This window comes from Pimephales promelas, chromosome 2 (genome assembly GCF_988280905.1).
Source record: "Pimephales promelas chromosome 2, fPimPro1.hap1.1, whole genome shotgun sequence".
Lineage (NCBI taxonomy): Eukaryota > Metazoa > Chordata > Actinopteri > Cypriniformes > Leuciscidae > Pimephales > Pimephales promelas.
The window spans coordinates 18,223,884-18,250,362 of record NC_142770.1 but is presented as its reverse complement, the minus strand read 5'-3'; the positions used below and the strand labels follow the sequence as shown (position 1 = coordinate 18,250,362).

At 38.3% G+C, this 26,479-nt stretch overlaps 1 protein-coding gene across 3 annotated transcripts in view; it reads left to right on the top strand.

Moving 5' to 3' along the window:
- The window catches only part of LOC120495352 (semaphorin-3D), a 58,585-nt gene extending 33,709 nt beyond the window's left edge, over nucleotides 1-24,876 (top strand). For all 3 annotated transcript variants that reach the window (XM_089117531.1, XM_039694874.2, XM_089117527.1), the window contains 16 exons: nucleotides 9,284-9,444; nucleotides 11,902-11,964; nucleotides 12,269-12,388; nucleotides 12,570-12,663; nucleotides 13,982-14,110; nucleotides 15,928-16,070; nucleotides 16,757-16,871; nucleotides 16,953-17,022; nucleotides 17,471-17,615; nucleotides 18,441-18,663; nucleotides 19,336-19,424; nucleotides 21,075-21,116; nucleotides 21,202-21,359; nucleotides 21,551-21,615; nucleotides 22,671-22,804; nucleotides 23,349-24,876. In XM_089117531.1, coding sequence (XP_088973657.1) covers nucleotides 9,284-9,444; nucleotides 11,902-11,964; nucleotides 12,269-12,388; nucleotides 12,570-12,663; nucleotides 13,982-14,110; nucleotides 15,928-16,070; nucleotides 16,757-16,871; nucleotides 16,953-17,022; nucleotides 17,471-17,615; nucleotides 18,441-18,663; nucleotides 19,336-19,424; nucleotides 21,075-21,116; nucleotides 21,202-21,359; nucleotides 21,551-21,615; nucleotides 22,671-22,804; nucleotides 23,349-23,762 — 2,165 coding nt within the window. In that variant the 3' untranslated portion in view covers nucleotides 23,763-24,876. The remainder of the gene's footprint in view (nucleotides 1-9,283; nucleotides 9,445-11,901; nucleotides 11,965-12,268; nucleotides 12,389-12,569; nucleotides 12,664-13,981; nucleotides 14,111-15,927; nucleotides 16,071-16,756; nucleotides 16,872-16,952; nucleotides 17,023-17,470; nucleotides 17,616-18,440; nucleotides 18,664-19,335; nucleotides 19,425-21,074; nucleotides 21,117-21,201; nucleotides 21,360-21,550; nucleotides 21,616-22,670; nucleotides 22,805-23,348) is intronic.
- The last annotated feature ends 1,603 nt before the right edge of the window (nucleotides 24,877-26,479 follow it).

Below are 26,479 nucleotides of genomic sequence, written 5' to 3'. Positions count from 1 at the left end.
CTTTCTTAAAAGGGAAAGTTCACTTTACAGGTTATTTCATATGACAAATCATAGTGGCTTGAACCGTAAAAAGGGGAAAAAAGCCACTCAGATTTGTTAACTTATGTTTTAACATAATAAATACACATATTCGCAATGTTGCAGAAACGTTGTTATGATGTTGTTTGCACTTGAAGGTCAGTAAATAATGGCATTATATTTTTGGGTGAACTTTCTTTGAGTTCTTGAGTTTCTGTCTTCCATTAGAGACACGCTTCCTAATATCTCAGAAGTGGCTGCTTAGAAGTTTCCCCCTTCTTTGCTCATTTCCATGGTCCTCTGACTAGGCGAGAGATTGTTACAGGTGTTTGGCCGAGTCCCAGCGAACCTCTCCGTTTGATGTGCCCATGGATTACAAGCAAATGTTCGCAATTGTCTTGCGTCAGATACAAACGCTTGAGTTTTATGATCTCTCGAGACGGTGAACTCACCAGCACTCCATTCCAACGTACAAGAAGCAAAACAACTCTGGACTTGATTATCAGGATTTCGCTATTATTGATATTGGATTCGAAAAGATGCTTTGTCGAACGCTTTGTGTTGAATTCTGGGTGGCCTAATTGCATTTCCAAGCCTAATCCACAAGTTTCAGTACGTAAAGAGGAATGGTAATCAAGACATCACCTTTGACCCCTTAAATCTTGAAGGTTTTGGCAACTTGGCCTTCGAAACACTTAACTGAGGCTGAACAAAGGTGCGTCAATGTCAGATAGCTGATGTCCTGAAAGTTGGAACAGTATCTGACATTGGACAAATTGGTTGCCTGTTACTTTTTTTTTAAGTTCCACATAACACAAACCACATTAAACATCAGTCCCACTTCAGAGGTCTTCCAATTATTGACTGTAAATTCAGGAATTCATCTGAAAACCAAAAACATGTAGCTCTGTTCCATATTTTGTGTGTAACCCTAATTACTGCATGATTTTCAGTTAAAAACAACAACTCTCGTGCCCAGAAAATGTAAATATGAAAAAGCTAATTTAGAATATGTGTATACTATAATCCTTTTAATAATACTATAATAACACTTGCTAAGTGACAGCCTAATTACAAACTAGACTACATTTGCAAACCTGTTATCAATTCGTATGTTGTTGCTTTTTAAAAGATGAATTATATGATTTTAGTAGGGCTGTCAAATGATTAATCGCGATTAATCGCATCCAAAATGAAAGTTTGTGTTTACATAATATATGTGGGTGCACTGTGTATAATTATTTTATTTATATATATATATATATATATATATATATATATATATACACGTTGTCATAACTCATTGATCATATATTGTTGAACAGTGCTGTTACTAATATTCAATATGTCTAAATATTAGGGCTGTCAAACGATTAATCGTGATTAATCGCATCCAAAATAAAAGTTTACAAAATAAAATAAATAAAAATTATTTTATATATATAAATACACACACATGCATGTATATTTAAGAAAAAAATATTATTTCTATGTAAAATATTTACATTTATATGTAATATAAATTATATATAAATCTATACACAGTATATACATGAAAATGTTTCTTAAATATATACAAGCATGTGTGTGTATTTATATTTATAAAATAATTTTTATTTATTTCATTTTGGATGCGATTAATCGCGATTAATCATTTGACAGCCCTAATATTTAGACATATTGAATATTAGTAACAGCACTGTTCAACAATATATGATCAATGAGTTATGACAACGTGTTTTAACATTGTTTTAACTCATAAGTTGAGCAGTTTTCAACGTTTTTATGTAATGCAAGATTCATTCAACTCATTTTTTAACATCAGTTTAACGACCTAAACATCTAAGTTGATTTTACTTAAAAATTTTATTTTTACTTAAAAAATTACAGTGAGGGTGAAAAAAAAAATGCAAATACATTTGATAAAAGTAAGTAAAACTTATATTGTCATAATGTGAGTTTTGTGTCCTGTCATTTCGTTATCAGTGGTTCCCTGTCTATTAATTTTCCCAGGTGTTTCTTATTTCTCACGCCCCCTTTTTATCTTGTCTAGCTCGTTTGTCCCTGATTATTTAAGCCCTGTGTTTCAGCCTTGGGTGAGTTCTTGTTTAATGTCGAATGGTTGATGTTGGCCGTTCCTGTATTCAGTTCCTGAGTCCCGAGTCTTGTATCCAGTCTAGTCTGTTTAAATTTGTAGTCTGTTAAATAAAGCGTGTGGTGCACTTGGATCCAGCATTTTCCGTGCTTCAACCGCATCATCGTTACATATATACTATATATAACAATTCAAACTTATGTATACTACAGTATATATATAGTTGATATAAATAAGTTTTTAAACCAGCAGTTTGTTTTCTGAATTTTAAGTTGTTAAATGTCACTGGCCTTTTGTTGAAGAGGAAAAAAGAAAATTTTTCTGACACTGTCCAAACATTTTGTTGCAATGACATGATGTTCTGAACAATTAAATAAATATCCGAATGATTGACAGCAAGCTAAACACATAAATGGATAAAACAAACAAATATAATGCACAACGTTAAACAGTTGATGTAAAATGCCTGGAAACAATGGCTTAACATCTTGAAAATAAACTCAGCAACTCATTAAACACTCAACATAAAGTAAAAATAAATTACGTTGTATTATTGCGACTACAAAACGACTTTCAGCATGAATGGATCGTTCAGAAGTTGATTCCAGCTGTATCATGTCGACCAGATGTGCATGTCAGTCCAGATCAGAGCCGCGCTGTGTTGAAGATCTCAAGCCTGAACGTCATTCCCTCCTCGCTTTTCCAACCTTAATCATTTCATCAATCACAGATCAGTCAATTAGCATGCTAGTTGCTAGCACAAAGTCATTGTTTTCAGTCACATGTTCAGATATGATTTACTAACTGTTCCAAACCATCATATTATGAGCAAACGTCATTGATTTGAGTCAGTGCTTGGGACTCAACACATTAAAGCAAACCATTTCCTAACAGATTCTGGCTAGACATGCAAAACTCTTTCCTGCATTCATAAGACTTGATGTGAACCTGTACACTGGCACAGCATCCTAATAGCCTGGAAAAGCTGATAACTGGACCCAATGGACGGGGTTGGGTCTCAAACAGATGTGTCTTTGAAAGAGATATAAGGAATTGAGTCTTTCGTGTTTAAGACTGTAGTAATGAGAAGTTGTGTATTTAGGAAGTGGGTGGGAAAGGGGGATTTCTTTATCATTTATCAGAAATATGTGGGAATTATTCCTGATCCAGTGCATGACACACGAGCAACACATGCTAGACTCTCAATAGCCATGATCTCACCAAAGGCTGTTTCTTTTGTCGACAATAAAATAAAGATGTCTGGTTAGATTGCGTAATGCAAAATGTGAACTCAGACCCTGTAGCGAACAAAACATCACAGGAGAGGAACAGATGAGCTTCTAGCGTTTTGGATTTAACTGATTGAGGGACGTATTAGAAAACTATGTAAACTACTCAGGCCCTGTTGGTATTAGGCCGTGTGTCCACCAAGCCTGCTGAAAACGCTAGACGCTCTGCTGAAGATACCGTGCTTTGGGCGCTTGAGAGCGTTTTGGCAGCGCAGCGTTTTTTCCGTTGAGACGTTTCGTCGCTATGATACAGAATATCCGCAGCAGTTTGAATGTTGTGACAGTTGGTCGGTGTGGTTTAGTCCCGCCCCTCCTCCACTGTGATTGGACAGCTGGGTAAAAAGTGACAGTGATGAGCGCTGCGTTTTATCCAAAGTTGAACATTTTTCAACAACCAGCGACCAGTAAAAACGCTGGGCGCTCGGCGCTTCAGCGTGAAAAAAACGCTCAGCGCCTCAGTACGCTCATGGCGTTTAAAAAACGCGCCGCTCCCATTGAAAACAATTGAAAACATACGCCAGGGGCGTGAAATAATGCTTTGGTGGACACACGGCCTTAAAGGGTTAGTTAACCCAAAAATGAAAATTCTGTCAGTATTTACTCACCCTCATGTTGTTCCAACCCCGTAAGACCTTCGTTCATCTTCGGAACACAAATTAAGATATTTAAGATATTAAGATCGCTCCTGCATACAGTCCATAGGCTTCTTGAGGGACTGGCTCTTGCTGTCCCCGAAAAGTCATTAAAGACATCGTTAAAATAGTCCAAGTGACTACAGGGGCTCAATCTTAACTTTATCAAACGACGAGAACACTTTTGTGCGCAAAAAAACCAACAACAATAATGACTTTATTTCAACTATTCACTTCCTTCTCCATGAGCCTGTAAGTCAGTTAACGTAGTGTGATTGCGTAGAGCTACGTCACACGTAGGCTCACTATTGGCCGACGCTGGTCATGTGTGTGTGATGCGTGTGACGTACAATAACAGAAGCTTACGCTATTAAACTAGTAACCTGACTCGCGTAGAGGGAGAAATAAACGAATAGTTGAAATAAAGTCGTTATTTTTGTTGTTTTTTTGCGCACAAAAGTGTTCTCGTCGTTTGATAAACTTAATATTGAGCCCCTGTAGTCACTTGGACTATTTTAACGATGTCTTTAATGACTTTTCGAGGACAGCAAGAGCCAGTCCCTCAAGAAGCCTATGGACTGTATGCAGGAGCGATCTTAATATCTTAAATATCTTAATTTGTGTTGCGAAGATGAACGAAGGTCTTACGGGGTTGGAACAACATGAGGGTGAGTAAATACTGACAGAATTTTCATTTTTGGGTGAACTAACCCTTTAAGATGTGTTTTGGTCGATCGGATCACAAGTGGACGACGCTAAATACAGACGCTAAATGGGGTCCAAAACGTTTTGAGATTCTCTACTTTCGACAACTTTCAGATGAGAAATAACATACGGATGTGACTGGAGACAACGGAAAAACATTGCCGAACACTGTTACCATGTTTTTCCGTCATCTCAAGTCGCATACATTTGTTATTTGTGTGAGCTTCTTTTGTCCATTAGATCGAAAGATCTGAAAAAGCCCATACATTTACCCGCCCGTAGACCCTCCCCTTGAAGAAATCAGGAGAATTGGTTGAAAATGGACAAAAGAGACGTATTAAAACACCAGGTGTGAACGGGATACGATCGACCAAAACACATCTTAATACCAGGTGTAAACAGGACCTTAGAGTCAAAGGTCTTGCTCTTCAGTTTAAAAAATTACATAAAATGAATATTCATATTTATTTTCAAATATTAAATAAGAAAGCGGAGAGCTGTTCAACACTGAACCAGATCGAAATGAGATCTACTTTTAAGGCCAGGAAGAGTGTGAATGCAATGAGAACATGTTTGTTTTTCGCTTACTGTTCTCTTTTTGATTCACTTAAATTCGTTTGGTTCTTTTAAAAGGAGTCAACCCAGACAGCAAACTGACATTGAATCAACGTGGAAACGACCTCTCTCATGACATTGAAACAACGTTGATTTTGCTCATCGAATTAACGTTGAACCAACGTCAGACGCGGCATTCTTCAAAGCTAAATGAAATCGAAAATTGGTTTGCTTTCATAACGTTGAAACAACGCGTTGATTTCAAGTTGATTTTCCGTTAGTTTTGAAAGAATGACGCATCTGACGTTGGTTCAACGTTAATTCGATGAGCAAAACAATGTCAGATCAACGTTGTTTCGATGTCATATTTCCACGTTGATTCAATGTCAGTCTGCTATCTGGGAAGTTTGAAAACATCCCTTTTTTTGTATTGAAAGTAAAAAATTTAATCAATAGACCAGTAAGAGTCACCTATATGTGAACTCTCCATATGAAATGAGGCAAATTCCCCAAAGAACAGCTTCCTTCCGGAAACACACTAACCAAGCGCTGGAAGCCGCGTGGAAAGGATTCCTGCAGGTGCTGTGACTTGTGTGTTGGCCTTCGTGCTAAATGTGTTTCATGATGAATAGCATCAACATGCCCCAATTATGAGATTTATTTTACTTGTCAGTGAGAAATCACCTTGTGTCATCAAAGAATTCCTTTAATGGTGAGTCATGCAATCTGCTGCTTTAATGGAGTATGAAAACTAAAAAAGAAAGCTGAAGCAGGAAGAGATGTGAAATATAATCCAGAAAGACATTTGGCTTGCATTAATCACAGATCCTAATTGCCTTCATTTGCATTACATATGCGGGCGATTCAGTTATCAACTTTATGTATTTTAATGGTCATGTTACTGGATATGTTTCTTTTTTAAAGGCAGCATGGAAACTTTTTTTTCACAGAAATAGGCTTTATTTTATTTTTTTAAATGTCATAACCTCATTAGCAAGCAGTGGAATTTCCTCACACGGGTGGAAGTTAATCATGGCCTCTTCATGTCAGTTAACACACACATACACACACACACACACACACACACACAATTTGTCTAAACGAGGACATTTTATATGAAGTATATTGTTTTTATAAACATAACTATAATAACAACAGTACATGTTTGATTTTTTAGAATAAAAAGTATAGTATGAGTTATATTTGAAGTATTAATACCTGTTCACACCGGGACGAATTTTTCGCCGACGTTTAATGCCTCGTGACTAAACAATGGGCACCAATGTGAGTGTGCACACCGACACGTAAAAGCTTCATTTAAAAAAAACGCCTCGGGTTCGTATTTTTAGTTTGACGCGCTATCACTATCACTATTAGTTATCGTGCAAAAACTATCCGACCAATGAGATTGGCGCTTTTGCTCACATGTTTGGAGCTTCTGAAGGTACAGTAAAACACAACTTGGGGGCACTCAAACACAAAACGGTCTTGCCGAGTACACAAATGCAACGACGAAGAAGATATACGCCAAGTAGCGTCGCCGTCTACACAGCTAGAAAGAAATAAGACGAGGAAAATGCAAGGGTAGAGCTGCTGTTCTCGTTGGTGTTAAAGGACTACATAAAGAACTACATGACAAACGCGACAGGGACTACAAACATCTTGATAAAAGAAAACTGAAATGGAATGGTATCGCCATCTAATGTCAGGGAATGAATTTGCATGTTCACTTGGCTTATCGTCAGCGAAAATCGTTTGGGTGTGAACACAAACAATCGTGTTGAAAAACGCTGACGAATAAAGCGTGCTGATATTTGTCCCGGTATGTACGGGCCTTTAGGCAATGCTAATTTAATATAACAAGATGACTAAAATCATGGTCAACATTTCCAAAACACACTTGAAGCACTTGACCAATCTCAACACACTGGTTCAGCCAACCAATCAGAGCACATTGTGCTTTTCACAGCGCGTTGATCCCGGGAAATTGCCGGATTGATACCGGCATCGCACCCGGGTTGGGGACCTAGTAACATTGCCGGAATCAGTCCCGGGACGCGCGCTGTGTGAACAAAAGCCAGGACCAATGCCGTAAGGGGTGTGTCATAGTGATTCCGCGCGTGCTATCGCGCGACTCTGTTGCTCTTAGAAGAAAGTTTGTGTTCGTCAAACTGGAACGAAGCAGAGACAGGAGCTCCTCACTATCCCCGCGCTGAAGCTGAGATCGTTCACCAGCTTTGTTGAACGGCATGCGCGTGTACATGTTTTCGACGCGTACGTTACACGTCTCATCCTGACGTCATCTGTCTTTCCGGGATCTTTGCGGTTTGAGTGTGAACACACTCACAGATTCCGGCAAATCATTGGCAGTGTGAATGAACCAAAATCAAACAATCCCGGGACAAATGCCGGGTCACATTATCCGTGTATTTTCCGGAATCTCTGTGTGAAAGAGACGGCAACTAAACAAAGATGAGTTTCCCAAATGCATCATAGCCCCAAGTATCGTAGAAACAATGCTACCAATGGTTATTTCCAACTTAACCCAGAGTGTTACTGACAGACTGGGAAGAGAGGTACCGAAAAATATTGTGTTTTTGAACATTTAAAGGGATACTCCACTTTTTTTTGGAAATAGGCTCATTTTACAACTCCCCCAGAGTTAAACAGTTGAGTTTTACCGTTTTCGAATCAAATCAGCCGCTTTTCTGATATTTAGAAGAATATCTGTAACCAGACCATTTCTGGTCTCATTGACTTCCATAGTAGGAAAAAATATACTATGGAAGTCAATGAGACCAGAAACTGTCTGGTTACTGATATTCTTCTAAATATCAGAAAATCGGCTGATTTGATTCGAAAACGGTAAAACTCAACTGTTTAACTCTGGGGGAGTTGTAAAATGAGCCTATTTCCAAAAAAAGTGGAGTATCCCTTTAAGCATGAAAACCTATTCTAGTACATCCTAAAAACAAAACCAAGACTTTGTGAAAGGGCATAATAGGTACTATTTATCTCAGAAAAGAAAAAAGAACAGGAAAGCAACATCCAGATGCACCATTTAACCTTCACCTTGGTGTGACTGGACCAAGCAAAGAATGCAGTCTCTAGACCTTGAGCTATTTCCTGTGCAACATCTCAACTCCCCTTTATCGGCAGGGTGTGCGGCTAAGAAAACACCTGTCAAAGTGTATTACCACAATCCTCCTCTAATGCCCGGCACCTCCAAAAGCTGGACGTTCTGCTAACTCAAACTGCTTGTGGACGTGTAATTATGCACACTTATGCCACATATGTAGGCCCCTCGTCCCATTGGAATTGTGGGTAGCAGGAGTGCAGCTGTCAAGGAACGTGTTCAGGGTTAATTGGCTTTAATTGTGAAGGTTGTTTTTCCCCTGCTTAAGCACCAGCAAGGGGGGATTGCAGAGATGTGGACGTGTCTGAATGTGTCCGTTTCGAGAATGTATCATGTATAATTTTGTGTGAATGTCACTGTAGGGGAATATTGATACTTGTAACCTGGAATGTGAGCATGCCAAAACCATTTCTGCATATGATTGGCATATTTATTTTACATATCTATCAAAGATCAGACCCACTTCACAATGACATCAGTCTAACAAGTTTCAAATTCCAACACGATCCTTCTAAAATAAGTCATGCACTGATGTACAAAATAAAGGTTCTTTATTGGCATCGATGGTTCCATTAAGAACCTTTAACATGGAATCTTTCCATTCCACAAAAGGTTCTTCACATTTTTAAAGTTCTTCACATTAAATGGTTCTTTGAAGAACTGTTAGGGTTTTGGGGAACCAACAATGGTTCTTCTATGGCAATCACTGTGAAAACACCATTTTAAATCCTTTATTTTTAAGAGTGTAGCTTAACTTTAACCAGCATACATTCGATATTCTAGTTTTTTCGTCATGTGGTACCAGAACATTTGGGAGGTCAGAACATCTAAACAAACTTTTTTTGTCTGTCAGAACTGAGGTCGAGGAACAGCTCTGCTGTGTTCTGGGACGGTGGCGAGGCGGGAGCATACCAGGCCTTACTTCTGGATGAGGACCGCGGATGGCTGCTGGTCGGAGGCCGAGACCACATCTACATGCTGAACTCTGACAGCCTCACCCAACCGACACGCAAGGTCAGCGCATGCAAATACCTCAATCTGACAGTGCATGATGTCAGACAGAGAGGATAAGGGTCACGAAAGTGAAAACAGAGCGTGATTACAATGCATTACTGTTCACATGAATCTTATGAAGTTACAGGGTTCTGTCCAAAAACTGCTCCACCTTATTCACAGGAAATGACTTGTCCCTCTTTAAAAGTGTATGAAAATGCATCTACTGTTGTATATTTACAATTGCAAACTATTTAAAATGTTTACAAGGTGATTAACTCACAAAACGTAAACTGTTTTATCACACAGCTCTATATACTAAGATGTATATACAATATATTTACATAAAGCGATATATACTATAGCAGATTAACTTGTTTGTATCATCACAAAATGTAAAGTATATTATTGCACAGTTGTAAATTTGACTATAAGGCATAAAGATAGTATGATATTATAAGCATTAACATCAAGATTTTCTGTAAAGCTGCTTTGAAACTGCGTATTATGAATACAAATACACTATAAAAAAGTTTTCTTTTGTCAAATAAATTTAGATAATTTATGGGGTTCAGGAAACAGAATATTTTGAGTTTTGTTGAAAAAGCCAATCTCCTTTGTTGTATTAACTTACATTTTTTTTATTTTAAGTAACTCAAAATTTTAAGGCAAACAGGTTACTTACTTTTTTTTAAGTTAAACCAACAATATTTTTTAAAGCGTAAAATTTAAACACTAGCTAGCAACACTGTAAATCAAGGCTTCATTGCTTAACTGGTATTATGTTTGTTTATTTAGTATGTTCCTAGCTAATATGGAATGTTCCCATTATGTTTTTAAAAGGTAATGTAAATGATATATAGGACAAAACAATCTTAAAATAATGTTTATGTAACGTTCTTATCATATCTCGTAATGTTGAGAAGAAAACGTTGTTAAGCGTGTTTTAAACACTGAGCGAACATTCAGATATAACGTTTATATTTGAATAACTGTCTCTGTAAACATCGTGACGTTTTCAAAATGATAAAATGGAATATTCCTCTAACGTTTATAACCACGAATAAATGTTCTTTATACATAAAAAAACGTATTAGCGTCCACACCAGTTGACTAAATCAGTCTGTTTATTATAAGCGCGCTGCAGTTTTGTCGTCTGCCGCTTTAAATGCTCGAGCTCTTTAAAACAGGATGGATTCTGATTGGCTGTCAATGTTTTTATCATTCATCAGCTGAAAAATAATTGCTGCTCTGTGAAGTTATCGTTATACTGTAGTTGTGGTGTGGACTGCTATTTGTTTATATTTATATTGATTTTGAACTATTTTTATCGTTATATTTATAGTCATTGGTGTGAACAGGCTTTTCTATATATATATATATATATATATATATATATATATTCAATCTTTGAACTCAACTATTATAGTTAACTATTGTAAACACACTTTTTGTTTGTTTTTACAAACGGAGAGACAAGTTCGAAATTATTTTCTGAGGTGATAATCGACACAAGTTTAACTGAACACAAATGCCGTCAACCGAAATATGCTTTGAAATGTCAATGCCCAAACTCCAACGATCTGATCAATTCCCGAAGGACGAAATCAAGCCCTGCCCTACATTTGTTTCGAATTTTGGAAGTCGTTTCACTCGGATATATTTCACGACAAGGAAAAAATGACAATCTCAACTTTCGTTTCACACCGACTTTAATAACGCAGATATTTGATGGAATCTCTATCGCCCCCTTGTGTACGGAGGTTTGCACGCTAAGTAAAGTGCTTTCAATGTGTTGGCCAGTCATTTGTATCTGCATTTACATATTTCAGTTCTAAATTCTCCACTACACACCATCACAGCTAAATAAACATTACATTTAGTTCAAATGAATTGATTCTGTCTTTTATAATAGTGAAATACCAAAAGATGCCTGTAAGAAATAATGAGGTTAAACGTAAGGTCATGGCACAGTCATTCATACGTGATCTTCATAAGAACTAAAGCACGGCAGGTTCTCGATCTTCCAATTATATCATTATGTACAGTGTGCTGATTGCCGGCTAATGATTAGGTCAATACCTGCACATATTCCCACATGGAAATGATTACAGTTTGAGAGGCATGTAGATTGTTGAGTGATGATGGTATTGCGCCAAGCAGAGTTAATCAACTCAATACTTGTTGAACACATTTTTTACAAGAACATTAATGTAATGCACTTTTTTTTTTTAAGGAATCAATTAAAAAGGGGTGTAGGACATTTTAATAATAATTATTACTAGGTCCTGGATATTATTATTCAAACTTATAGTTCTATTAAATAATACATTTATAGCACTGCTTTACAAACCGCCCTATAACTTACAACTATAATGTGTTATTTTGTTATGCATAATGTTCTGTTCTTTGGGAAAAAGCTCTTTTATCTTTATATAATTCCTTGGGAAAACTGTCTTTTATCTCTTTTATTTTTAGATTCACTGGCCAGCTGGACAGGAACACGTCGAACGCTGCAAATATGCAGGAAAGAATCTATCGGTAAGACGCTACAACTTTAAAAGGGCACAAATGGAGAAAAAAGCTTTCAAGTACCCTTTTTAATAAAGTGATCTCACAGACTGAGATAAGAATAAAATCTGGAAAAAACAATCATATTTATAGCGTTATGGGGGGGATATATGTCAAGTTGAAAAGTCTTAAGGGAGGGCAAGTCTGAAGTTTTAACATACTTCCCCCCTGCAATAACAGGCAAACATCATAGGTGCATGATTTAAACAGCTTCAAATACACCTAATAGTCTTTAAAATCAGGCTTTTAATCGCATACCACATGTATCTCTCAGATGGATTGTGCCAATTACGTGAGACTCCTACAGCCCTTCAATAAAACTCATGTCTATGTATGTGGAACCGGCGCGTTCCACCCACAATGCACCTACATTGACCTAGGACACAATCTTGAGGTGAGCAGTCAATCTTTTTAGACCCTTAACCACTGTGAAATGCAGTAAACACATTTTCTTGTATATATATGAGCACTGACAGAGTGAATTGGACCCAACAGAGGCTTATTGACCATACAGCTGAGCTAATACTGGGGGTAATGGTGCAAACAAAGTGACAGTCTTTGTCTTGGTGTCCTAGAAACCAACTTTCCGGCTTCTCAGCCATGTTGGAGAATCCGGGAGAGGAAAATGTCCCTTCAGTCCGCATGAGACATTTACCGCTCATCTGACAGGTGAGTTTCTGGACCCGACAGCCTAAACACACTGTCCTCAAAAACAACCAATCAGCCCTTTGTGGTAAAAGGAAAAATGCACAAAACTGTGCATTTGTTAGGCGTACTCATGAGTCACTTATAAATGAATCTGTATAGCTCCAGAATTTTGAAGTTCCCGCAGTAAACAGATTTGTCACCCATTTTTGACTCCAATGGACACTTAGTAATAGGCAGTGAAAAAGTTAACTGCCCTTCCTGTCACTTGCCCGTATACGGGCAACCTAAGTTTACTTCACAATATTACTATTAAATCCTAATTTAGTCATGACAAACTATATATCGTTGTAAAGGTCTAAGACTCCTAAATAGATATTTTATGTTTTGTGCTGTTTTTGGGACGTTGCGTTACCATAGAAACGGTATTTTTTATTAGGCCCCTCCCCTTTTGGGCATCATCTTTCATAATTTATTATCAAAACCTTTTCTAATCTTGACAAAACACATATTGTCAGAAAGAGTCTCAAGGTTCCATATTTAGTAACAGAAGTGATATTTGGACAGAAATTTATTAATTTGTTATGGCAGAACGGATATAATTAAATTCAATGGAATTCAATGGCACCCGGTGGCTATTTTTGGTATAACGCGTAAACAAAATCTCATGGGAACTTCAATTTTTGTGATATCAACTTTAAATTTGGAACACAACTTGGTTAGATATATAGCTTTCATTTTATAGTAATTTTATAGCAAAAATAAAATATTTATTTTATATATATATATATATATATATATATATATTAATAAAGTATATTTGATTTACTGTAAATTATAACTTTCATAACTTTTTCATACTTTAATTTATTGAAGTGCTTTCACATAATAATCTGCTGATTGTTTTCTTTAAAACAAGACCAAACTTCGGTCTATATTCCAAAGCATTCTTGAATTACGACCATTTAAGTTTGTATACTGGGTTAAAACAATTGCCCAGTTGCTGTTACAGTGTGGTCAGGAAAAGAAACCCAGCTGCCAAAATTTGTAATATATTTCGGGGGGGTTTCTAAAGCATGTACACCCCAGATGGTCATAATGCATAAGCCATATGTTACCTAATTAAAGCTTATTACTGCAACTGGAGACCTTTTTGACCATTTAATGATGCCTCTGGAATAATCAAAATTTCCTTTTCACACAAGCTGCTGTAAAACAGAGTATTTTAACAAAGGATCTGGAGTCAGAGGGTAGAATCATTAAAAATGAGCCATGTATTATAGAAAATCATTTGTCATTCTGAGTTGTTCTGGATGTGATTTTATGTATATGCTCACCTTAGATGGGGACCTGTACGCTGGGACGTCCGTAGACTTCATGGGAACAAATGCTGCCATTTTTCGCACATCTGTGCATAGCAGCAATCAACACTATATCCGCACTGAAGCTTACCAGGACCACTGGCTAAATGGTGAGAAGCGAAATAAAACATTCTTTGTTTTTTTTCAAACTAGGCTGGTAGAGAAAGTGATCTAGTTATATTGCATTATAAATGAACAACAACTGAACAAGCATAAGGGTCTAATATACCTGGAGAAAGCTATTGATTTCAATTGATCTCAATGGCAGTTCCTTAGCTGGCAAATGTAGACAGGAAAATGTTTTTTTCCAAATAAACGGGTCACTGGTGAAGCATCTACTATAATAAACATTTTGTGATAAATATGTTGTTTGCAAATAACTTTTAAAAGTAATGCATTACAGGATTGCGTTACTCCCTAAAAAGGTAACTAATTGCATTAGTTAGTCAATTTTTTTTGGAAATAGTAATGTGTTACGTTAATTTTGCGTTACTTTTTCTCGCCTTGGCTGCTTGTTTGGTTTTTAGTAACAAAAAATCATTTTGGCAACAGTAAAGACAATTTTACGCCAAAAGTGAAATAAATAAGCTTCAGACGGAAGGAAATGCAAATTCACACCTGTACAGTAGAGGGCGCTGCTGAAACCTTTCAGATGTGCTGCCATTCATTGCAGTAGAAGAGGACGCATGAGGAGGATGTTTCATAGATATCCACTATAAAGGCTAGATATCTCGTCCACGCTGCTGGCCAATGGAGGTCGACGTATGCACTGGCGGCCATCTTGTCGCAGTCAGCTCGCTCACTCGTAACATTGTGTTTTAATGGTGCATGTACAGTACTTTTTTAATAACTATAACTTGCTCAATTTTCTACCGATTTTCAAATGGTTTGGTTTGTTCTAAACGTCAGAGATGTAGTTATGACACTGCAAACTTATGAATATTAAGTGTATGAATAAAAAATCATCTAGAATTATATCCACGTTAATAAAGTTTGTAAGAAACCAAACCGTTTGTAAATCCGTCAAGATTTCAACGAGATAAGAGTATTTGTGTTCGTGCTGATCACTCATTTTACATCAGCTTGCCTGTGACAAGATGGCCGCCGGTGATGACGATAGAAACTTTGCCGTAAGACATCTAGCCTTTATTGTTGATATCTATGGGATGTTTAACTGTTTTTATTGATTTTGAGGAATACTGAATCCTCTCAACATGGGGAAAGGAGAGCTAACAGTCAATACAAAGTAACATGGATTACTTATTTGAAAAAGTAACTCGTATATATTTTTTGTTAACTTAAAAGTAGTGTGACACTTTACTATTTTCTTGAAAAAAGTAATCCGATTATGTAACTCAAGTTACCCAACACTGCTTATCATATAGACCATTTCACAAGATGTAAACAACACTGGTCCAGAAACACTTCCTGTTTCAGTTTGTAACTGTTTTCTTTATTTCACATGTAAAGAAAACATCTTAAAGATGTTTGTTTAACTTTTTGATTCAGTTTTATATGTTCTGTTGGTTGTATTTTATCCCAGCTTTTATGTAGTGTTAAAAAACTGAAACAGGAAGTGCTTCTGGACCAGTGTTGTTTACATCTTGTGAAATGGTCTATACAGAATGTAGTGTATATATCCATAAATATATATCTATATACAGTATATATATGATAAGCAGTGTTGAGTTACATAATCAGATTACTTTTTTCATCCTTAAAAACATTAGCAGGTTTTATGGATGTGTAGTGATTTCTTCAAAAATACAAGAAGAAATACTGGTATAGAAATTGTTGGCAGTGGATAAGAAGGAGGTGTATGTCCCAAAAAGATAACAATTCACTGTTTTGGGGTGCTGGTGCTGCCTAATGAACTTGTGTTACTTCCTCCACCCTCACTCTCTCTGATGCCAAATTCTTTTCACAGAGCCAGAATTTGTGGGATCATATTCCATCCCCGACACTCACAGCTTGGACGATGAAAAAGTCTACTTCTTCTTTAAAGAGACCTCCGTAGAGTCCAACCAGCTCGACAAGCGTGTCTACAGTCGGGTGGCCCGTGTCTGCAAGGTGAGTGCCAAATCCAGCGCCATAATGAGCCAATAAAAACATGAAATAGATCCAAAAGACCTTTGTTTGGTATGCAGAATCAATGAGTCTTTTGTAGGCATTAATGAATGGACGGGTAGGCCTCGGTGTCATCTGTTGTACAGTAGCAGCAGCAGCATGTATCTAATAATGAAAGAATGAAGTGTTTGTTTGACACTAATCTAGCAACAAATATAGCAAAGGTTTTCAGTACAGGGTTATCTTATCAGAGCATTCTTGAAGTGCTTTCAATATTTCATTTATTTAACACTGTATTTGTTTGTAATGAATGAAAATGTAATGTATTCGATACTTGCTATTGAGATAATGTCATTGCTTAAGGCTTGAATACACCACGCGATTTACAATTTGGAGTCTTGAGGATTCAACGCAGTCAGATTTATGGGATTTGGGCACAGAATCCAATGTGTTTAGCTTCAGACTATGATTATGACAGACTATGTGTCTCCTAGCAGGGAGCACATGATGTTTCTGTGTGAGTTTGGTGTGTTCAGTAAGGCTTAAATGTCTGGTAGTGTGATCCTTAGTCATTTAGTGTATAATGCCCAGTTTTTCCTCTGCAACCATTTATGATGTCATTAAGTGTATGATGCCTAGATTTTGAAAGCTGTGTGGTGTGTTGAAATCAAGCTCTCTGTGTTCATAAGAATGACATAGGAGGAAAACGAAGCTTGATTAATCGCTGGAGCACCTTCCTGAAGGCCAGACTGGTGTGCTCAGTGCCAGGACATGGAGGCATGGACACACACTTTGACGAGCTGGGTAGGCTCTTCAATCAGCCATCTGTTATAGTCAACATGAACTAAAAAATTCACCCTAGTTATACTTTCTGCCCATGTTTAGAGGACATCTTTCTTTTGGAGACCAAAGATCCTCAGAATCCAGTCATCTATGGTGTCTTCTCCACTTCCAGGTAGGTTCATTACCTGGAACGTCTGTCATTCATTGGGTCACTACCCAATAACCCTCTTAACTTTTTGGAACGACATTCCTGCCAATGTTATATTTGTTTATCTCAATTTCGGCATTGGCTCCATCCAAATCAGCCAATCCGTCACACTCATTCCCATTTAACTAACCCTTCAGGTTCCCAGACCTCCCTTGTTCGTTCCAACAACCTAAATCTGATTATCTCAGTTTATCTTATGAACTGACATGAGTATCAAAACGCCCCTAAAATCAACAGTCTGGTCACAGGATGGTCTCCGTCCCGCCCGATCTATCAAGAACAATCCGTCTCGGTGCTCCCACCCGAGGAATGGATAGCTTGAGGCCATAAGGGGGGGTGAAAGGTCACCTAGCTTGAAGAACTCTGTTATTCTAACCTGGAATCTGACTAATACATGTTTCCTTTTCAAAAGCTCCGTCTTCAGAGGTTCAGCCGTTTGTGTCTATTCCATGGCTTCCATCCGAGCTGCCTTCAATGGGCCCTTTGCGCATAAGGAGGGGCCCGATTATCGCTGGATGGAGTACAAGGGGAGGATCCCTTATCCACGGCCAGGGACGGTGAGTTCTCAACAGGGAGGAATTATGTTTGGCGGAGTAGAGAAGATGATATTTCATTTGGAGGGATGCTACTTTTTCCTTTCTGTTCACAACTTGAACCACTTTGAGTAGTCCAACTGTTACCTTGATGCTGCTTTCGAAAGTGGACGCAAGATTTGAGATTTATGGTTAGTTGTTGAGTGTTGGGGCAGCTTGGAAACCATGCGGCCAGACACTCCTCGCACTAACTGCGCTGGCTCAAGGGGACCGTAAAAGTGTCGTCAAGCACTCTAGGGGTCACGTGTCTGGGCAGTTTGTGAAGCGGGTGGAGTGTGGCCTTTTAGTGGTGAGGTCTTCAAAAGGAAGTCAATTATCAGGGCTGTGAATTCTGCTCCATTAATTGTCAAAGTCACAACCAGAGAGTTGACCTGAACTCTTGAGTAGGCAGATTAACCCTTTCAAATTATGGGGTTTAATGACTAGAATGTGCAGTTAAGATCATGTTGAAACTAAAGGAACCTACTTTAGACTCATTTTACATGTAGTAGGAAAATTGTAGTAGGACATCCCTGTTGAAAAATTCATGTTGGTTCAGGCTGGCTTCTTTGGGGTTTTAGATGGACTCGCTTCAGTGGGTAAACTGACTGACAACAGAAGACTCCTTTAAAACTGCATTTCTCAATATGGAAAAATAAGAATTATGTTGCTTGCTGCACTAATATCTCAAACAGTGGCCAAAATCCACATCTGCACAAATGTTTTTGACTATTTTTACCTAAGTCTGATGCCAAATTGTCCAGTGGGTTCCAAAATATGAGCTTAACTATGTTTCCTATGTCCCTTCAGTGTCCGAGCGAGACCTACGACCCATTGCACAAGTCCACCCGTGATTTCCCAGACGATGTTGTGAGCTTCATGAGGGCCCATCAGTTGATGTGGGAGCCAGTGGTCCCCATCCACAAGCATCCCATCTTCACTCGGATCAATGCACCCTACAAGCTAATGAAGCTTGTGGTTGACAGGGTTGATGCAGAGGATGGCCAATATGATGTCTTACACCTTGGCACAGGTATTGGAAAGTGGTTAACATGTGCAAAGAGCTGAATCTTTTAGACTAGTAAAGAAGTGTGACAACTAGCCCTTGTGTTCCAACGTCACTTCTCATAATTGGTCTTTTGTCACATTGTGCCGCTCGCGTCAGTTGTAGACACAGTGTTAGACCTAAATTGCACTACAAATGTGTAAATCTCCTAGATAGGCAACCAGATCCGGCAAACGCTATCAAAGATGTTCCCATGCATGCATGCGAGGAGCCAGTGTTTCTTTTCCTGTCTGAGTTTCATTCTGAACTGATGGATGTGTGCTTGAAATCTGGCACATCTAAGTAAATCATGTAGGACAAATAGATACTCTGTTCAGGACAAATATGCTTAACCTGTGTGTACAGAGAGCAGACTTACAATTTTACACTGTGTAGCACTAGAACAGTGTAACAGCTGCAAGCCCTCAGGGGGCTGGATAAATACACACGCCAAAAGCCAGTGCTCACTTACCATGGTAACTAAGAAAGGGTGCATTATGGGATATATTTAAAGGTTAAGGTTAATGTGAATATCTATCTATCTATCTATCTATCTATCTATCTATCTATCTATCTATCTATCTATCTATCTATCTATCTATCTATCTATCTATCTATCTATTATTGGAATCTCACACAGTTAATCTTCTGTATCTTCAGATGATGGCAAAGTAATAAAGGTGGTCTCTGTACCTAAAGAGAACTGGGAAACTGAAGAAATCATTCTAGAGGAGTTGAATGTTTTCAAGGTAATTGAATAAGATGTAATTATCTCTCTCTCCCTCTCTCTCTCTTGTAAAGCCATCTGCTGGACTCCCTCATGACCCCCGACCCTGGGCTCTTATTGGTTGTTGTTTTCATGTCAAGCACTTCCCAAACAAAAATAACTCCTAAAGAAGAAAAACAGATTGCTCTAAGATTTCCCATGGCTGTCTACTTAGAGATGGTCCTAACTGCAGAACACGAAATCCAGGGGGAGGCATTATTTTCTGGATCTGCATCCAATTCCTCCCACTTTACATATACCTAAACCTACCCATCTCCGCCCCCCTGATCCCTAACCCCACCCCTAAACCTACCCATCTCCACCCCTGATCCCTAACCCCACCCCTAAACCTACCCATCTCCACCCCCTGATCCCTAACCCCACCCCTAAATCTACCCATCTCCACCCTGTGATCCCTAACCCCACCCCTAAACCTACCTATCTCCACCCTGTGATCCCTAACCCCACCCCTAATCCTACCTATCTCCACCCTCTGATCCTTAACCCCACCCCTAAACCTACCCATCTCCACCCCTGATCCCTGATCCCACCCATAAACCTACCCATCTCCATCCCCGATCCCTAACCCCACCCCTAAACCTACCCATCTCCACCCTCTGATCCCTAACCCCACCCCTAAACCTACCCATCTCCACCCCTGATCCCTAACCCCACCCCTAATCCTACCTATCTCCACCCTCTGATCCTTAACCCCACCCCTAAACCTACCCATCTCCACCCCTGATCCCTGATCCCACCCCTAAACCTACCCATCTCCACCCCTGATCCCTAACCCCACCCCTAATCCTACCTATCTCCACCCTCTGATCCTTAACCCCACCCCTAAACCTACCCATCTCCACCCCTGATCCCTGATCCCACCCCTAAACCTACCCATCTCCACCCCCTGATCCCTAACCCCACCCCTAATCCTACCTATCTCCACCCTCTGATCCCTAACCCCACCCATAAACCTACCCATCTCCACCCCTGATCCCTAACCCCACCCCTAATCCTACCCATCTACACCCCCTGATCCCTGATCTCACCCATAAACCTACCCATCTCCATCCCCGATCCCTAACCCCACCCCTAAACCTACCCATCTCCACCCTCTGATCCCTAACCCCACCCCTAATCCTACACATGTTTCCTGTCTGCCATTATTGGCAAACTTGATTATTTCAGATGTGTCTGATTATTGTTGCCATGACTACTGAGGTCAGGCACACCTGAATTAATCAATTTGTCCAATAATGGCAGACAGGAAACAAGGAGCTGGCTGAAGTTCAGGAAGTGGTGCAGCTGTGCATAAAGGCAATTGGTATGGACATTATTAATCGTTAGTATATGTCAAGTAATCAGTCAAACCTATCAGAAGACATATGATTGAAGACATTGCCCACCTACCATTTGTAGAGCCAGAGTAGTTTTAAGAGTCAAGGCTCATTTGCTGCTGTAAATGAAAGAGAAATGAACCAATAGAGCAGAAAGCTTTAAAACATTCACAAGGGCCTGTTATGATGAGCTGCTCTTATTCAGCGCCAACAATGCGTGTCGTCCCCCACTTTGTTCGGGAGTTGATTTATTTTATGTGTTTAGATTTTTCTTCCTCTCTTTTTTTGTTCTGTAGACTCCGACCCCAATACTGAGCATGGAGCTCTCCACCAAGAGGGTAAGTGGACGTGTTTGGTGGGTGGTCATGATTCTGCTTTCAAATCCACCACACGTCCTCATTTTTTATTTGATATCTTCTCTAGCAAGTGCTGTTTGTAAGCAGTGATGAGGGTATCGTCCAGCTTCCGGTGCAGAGATGCGATCTCTATGGTAAAGCGTGTGTAGACTGCTGTTTAGCTCGAGACCCATACTGCGCTTGGGACGGCTCCTCCTGTACTAACTACTTTCCCAGCAACAAAAGGTACAACTTATTCCACTAGTTGACATGTAGTCACAAAGTTATTTACAGTTAATTGAATGTCTAAAGTGAACTTTTGAAATAAAGTGAGGGCTTATTTATTACTGACATAAATAACAATACTGAAAACCACGAGGAAACCTTTGAAATAATGCATCTGAGGGTTGATCCTAATATTCTCTTGTGGTCCGCAGGCGCGCCCGGAGACAGGATGTGCGGTATGGAGACCCCTGGAGCCAGTGTCAGGACATGCGAGACGGTAATAAATCACACTGTGTTCACGACTCTTCACCATCAGGTTGTATATGATATTGCCCAGTCCTGGAAAAAAGAGTGCACACTACTCCCTCTAGTGTGCATAATGGATACTAACACATGCTAAGATGTGTGCACCAGTTGAATATGAAATACAAACTGATTCTGTTTGCTTCTTAATGCAAGTTTTTGGTGTTACTGAGACAAATTAGTAAAACATGTCTCAAAGAAATAAAAAATGTATATATTTTAGGAAGCTAAATACCCTGATATACTCACAGTGAAGATTTTGTTCAGCCGTGTTTAGATGAATATGCAAATATGTTGTACGCTTTCCTCTCAATAATAAAATAAATGCAACAAAAATTACAGGGAATGTTTAAATCTCCAAAGATCGCTTTGGACAAACAAACTTTTATTTGGAAATTGTCACCGCTGTTTATTCAGGCCTTACAAATTTTTCATAAAGACTTTTTGTTACGTTGGTTGAAACTTTCTTCACATCCTGATAGCAAACAATAATAGAAGTGATCTAAAAAATTTAAACATATATCTTCTGTGGAAGTCTTAGGACCAAAAATAAAATCGTCCAATCATTGCATTCGGTGCATTCGAGGCTATGCGGGTTGTAGACAGATGTCAGTCACCTGAACCAAAACAACAAGCTTATGCTGCATTCATATCATGCCATAACCGTAATTACGAGATGGCTACTTGTGACGTTCTACTCAGAGCAATTCATCGGATTTATGCGTTTCTGTCAACACTATCAATGCTGAAATCAATCTGCAGCAGTCAGGTGGTACAACTATGTCTGTGATTTGTTTGTTCATTATCATTGTAACGTTATGTGCTTTGAGACATGAGGTAGTTTAGCATATCTCATCTTGTGACGCTTTGCAGAGTTTGCTGTGTGCGTTCATGAGTTTTAAAGGAGGCGAGACTTTGGAGATGCTCAGAAGGGAGGGTGGGAACTTAGGCTTTCAAAGCTAGCTCACTTTTGCTAACCTCACCGAAATCGCCTTCCCTGTCTTTAAAAGTGTCCATTCCTCTCTGCAGGTTCAGAGCAGCCTGAACTGAAGACGGTATACGGTGTGGAGACGAACTCAACCTTCCTGGAATGTGTCCCACGCTCACCACAAGCCACAATCAAGTGGATAATTCAGCCAAACAACAACCAGAACAGCAAAGAGGTCCGTCCACATCCTGTTTTTACGATGTAAACATTTGTAAACTGATAAGTGGATACACACTTAACTTACTTCTCAACATGGCTTCATGACTTTTGCATAAACATACACGCCACTTTCAAGTCAAGTGGCGTGTTTTCTATACGCATTTTGAGCTATCCGCGTGTATGCGTGTATGTCTACGCCGTTAAATGTCTGAGTGATTCCGCGTGTATGTACACGCCGTTAAATCTCAGAGTGAAACGAAGCAAAATGTAGATCTACATCTGGGGAGCGATATTTTTTTCTTAGGATTGTAGGGGAAGACTCATAAATGCTATTAACCCCAGTGACGGGTAGGTTTAGGGACAGGGTTGGGGTAGGTCATATATTTATATACACAGTAATGTAACGTTAAGTTAACGGCGTTCATAAACAAGCTGAAAAGCGATTATGCGTGTTGATAGCACGCCAAAAATGAGAATACGAATTGGCGTGTCATACATACGCCACTTCATGAGAACAGTCTTTACTTCTACACTAACACAAACCAATTTCTGTTTCTCAGTTGTTTCCAGGTGAAGAAAACCTCATCCACATGCAACGTGGGCTTCTAATCCAGCAGCTAACATCTGCTAACGCTGGCCTGTACCTCTGCGTAGCCTACGAACACTCGTTCTCCCGCACGCTAGCCCGCTACGAGCTGCACGTCATCCCCCAGAACAACATGTCGAGAGCGCAGAACACCCAAGCCGGAAATTACGCAGCCTCACCGCGAAGCTTAAAGGAACTACATCTATTGGGAGTTAGCGGGCTAACAGCTGACGAGTACTGTGAACATCTTTGGTATCGTGAAAAACGGCGACAGCAAAAACTTCGCACGCTGAAGTGGAAGCAGGTGTCTGAAAACCGTAAAGCAAGAGTTAGGCGACAAAATCCACCGGACGAGCCTCTAGACGGAGGTGAAACTGCAGACTTTTGATGAAAAGGAGAGTGTGACTTTATCTGGACAATTAGCATCTTGTTTGTAGCTTAATGGCTACAAAGGCTACTTCCAACTAGTGGCATCCACCAATTGCTACTAGCACAACAACAAAGGGCTACGGACCTTGAGAACTTGTATTATTTTTCATTAAGTCCTCTCTTAAGTTTAATTTTTGTAGCCTAGGTGCTAGCGTTAGCATGTAGCTTTAACACAGTGTAACCAAACAGCCTGTAGCTGTGCAACTATGAATTTGTGCAATCTGGCATCCAGCTGAACACCTTTTGCATTCATTTTCTGTAATATTTTCATTGTAATTCTGTTGTTTGTCAACCTTCTTGAAAGACAAGCATCTATGCTAAATGCTATGTATGGTTGCAAATGGATAATCTAACACGCTGCCAACGGCTAACGGCAGTGGAAAGATGAACTGACTTCTCTTGCTTTCACTTGGCATGTAGATTATATAGATCTGTATATCATTGTATCGATATTATATTTGGACTATTGATAGTCAAATGTTCAAATTTTGTAGTTTGTTATGAGAACAGCAGGTGCCTCCATGTTCAGAGGAAGTTTGCCCAGGATGTACGCTTCATGTTTCCTTCCTTTTCAAGAACAATTTCTTCTGCTCTTTCCTGAGAACATCCATGAGTAAATATTGTGTTTGTATTATGACTTCTATGCATGTCATTTTGTAAAGAAAAGCAAAGTTCTCCAAAACCGTTCAGCTCGTCTCTTGTGTGTACAGTTATCAAAAATATGTCGTGTGTCGGAGCATCTGGGAATGATAAATAGATGGCCTCCACGGATTCATCAAAGGGCTTTTAAAATTATTTTGACTGTCCATGAAAATGACTTCCAGAATCTTCAGGCCTTTGTTCTTTTCTACCACATCTGAATGAAAAGATGTCATTGGCTCATGGTGGAATCTAAAATAGGTTCATTGTTGATTGGTTAAAGTGGTAAGTTAGTTAAAGCTAAATGTTTTCATGTTTGTTGATTGAATAACAGAGCTCACATGTTGGGTTACTCGAGTTAATGTACGTATAATGTATTGTCATAAAAATTGTCATATATGTATTGAGAATATATTTTCTGGCTATACACCTAACAGAAGAACCATTTTTGTTTTTGTTTTATCTCTAGATTTTATTGAGCACAAAAGTGTATTTCTGTGATAGTAGTTGCTATTTAAATTCCTAATACATTATTTAATAACTGTACACTCTACTATTCAAAATTTTGGATTCATTAAGTTCATTAATACTTTTCTTCAGCCAGAATAATTAAATGAACCAAAACTGGAAATTATTATTATTAAATCATCATATTAGAGTTATTTCTGAAGGATCATGTGACACAAAAGACTGGAGTAATGATGCTTAATATTCAGCTTTACTTTAGACTAGAGAAATAAATTACAATTTAAAATATATTACATACTGTAAAAGTTATTTTAAAATGTTAATAATATTTCACAATATTACTATTTTACTGTTTTTTTTTTATCAAATAAATGTCGCCTTAGTGAGCACAATATACTGACCCAATAATATTTAACGGTCTATTTTAGTTTAATGTCAGTAACAGCTTTTTTATACTTTTGAACGGATATGTATGTATGTACTGTATCAATATGATGGCAGTTATCAGCAACTGCGTGTGTGGCCTCTTGGTAAATATCTACAGTATGATAGTCTATGAAATACTTCATACAGAAACTATTTTAAACCCCTGCAACATTTTTTTTTTCTTTTGAGGTGAAGAAAATGGTGATGACTGAAACTCGAGGTTGATGTGAAATCATTTGGTTAATTCACACATCCTGGGTGAGACTTTGTGATTCATTGTTTGTGGTGCACAGCAAGTGAAACATTTTACTGAGCTTGTCTCAACTTTAATAAAGAAATGTTAGGCACAACAACACAAGTATTGAAGATCACAGATATGTTATTTAGCCAGTTATCTGCATTAAACAAAATATGCTGTCAAATCAATTTATTAATGAATGGTTTCTACAAACCTAATAGCCTATATATTAGGTTTGTAGAAACTATTCATCAATAATATTTTATTGTTTAATATTTTAATATTTTACCAATAATATATTATTGGGCTGGGTCTCAAGGTTCCATATTTTGTGACAGAAGTGATATTTGGACAAAAGTTTATTAATTTGTTAAGGCAGAATGCATACAATTAAATTCAATAGAATATAAGTCACCCAGTGGCTATTTTTGGTATTATGCCTAAACAAAATCTCATGGGAACTTACATTTTTGTGATATCAACTTCAAATGTGGAACACAACTTGGTTAGATAGATGGCTTGTATAGCCTAGTAATTTTATAGTAAAAAAAATATTTTGTAAAATACAAATGTTATATAAAAAAAAGAATAAATATTAACAGTATATTTGATTTAATGCAAGTTTTAAACTTCCTTAACTTTTTCATATTTTATTTTTTAAGTGCTTTTACTTCAGCAATAATCTTGACAGTTTTCTTTAAAACAAGACCAAATTTAGGTGTATATAGTCCAAAGTACTAGATAACAACATGAACAACATTTTATTTAGTTTTCTCCTTCAGCACCTTAAGACAATGTTCAAAATTAATGTTAGCAGTATTCTTTTTTTCTTCTTTTTTTCCCCAGAAGAAAAGTAAGTTTAATATATATTTACTTCTCAATATCTTGATGTTTATAGGTTCTGC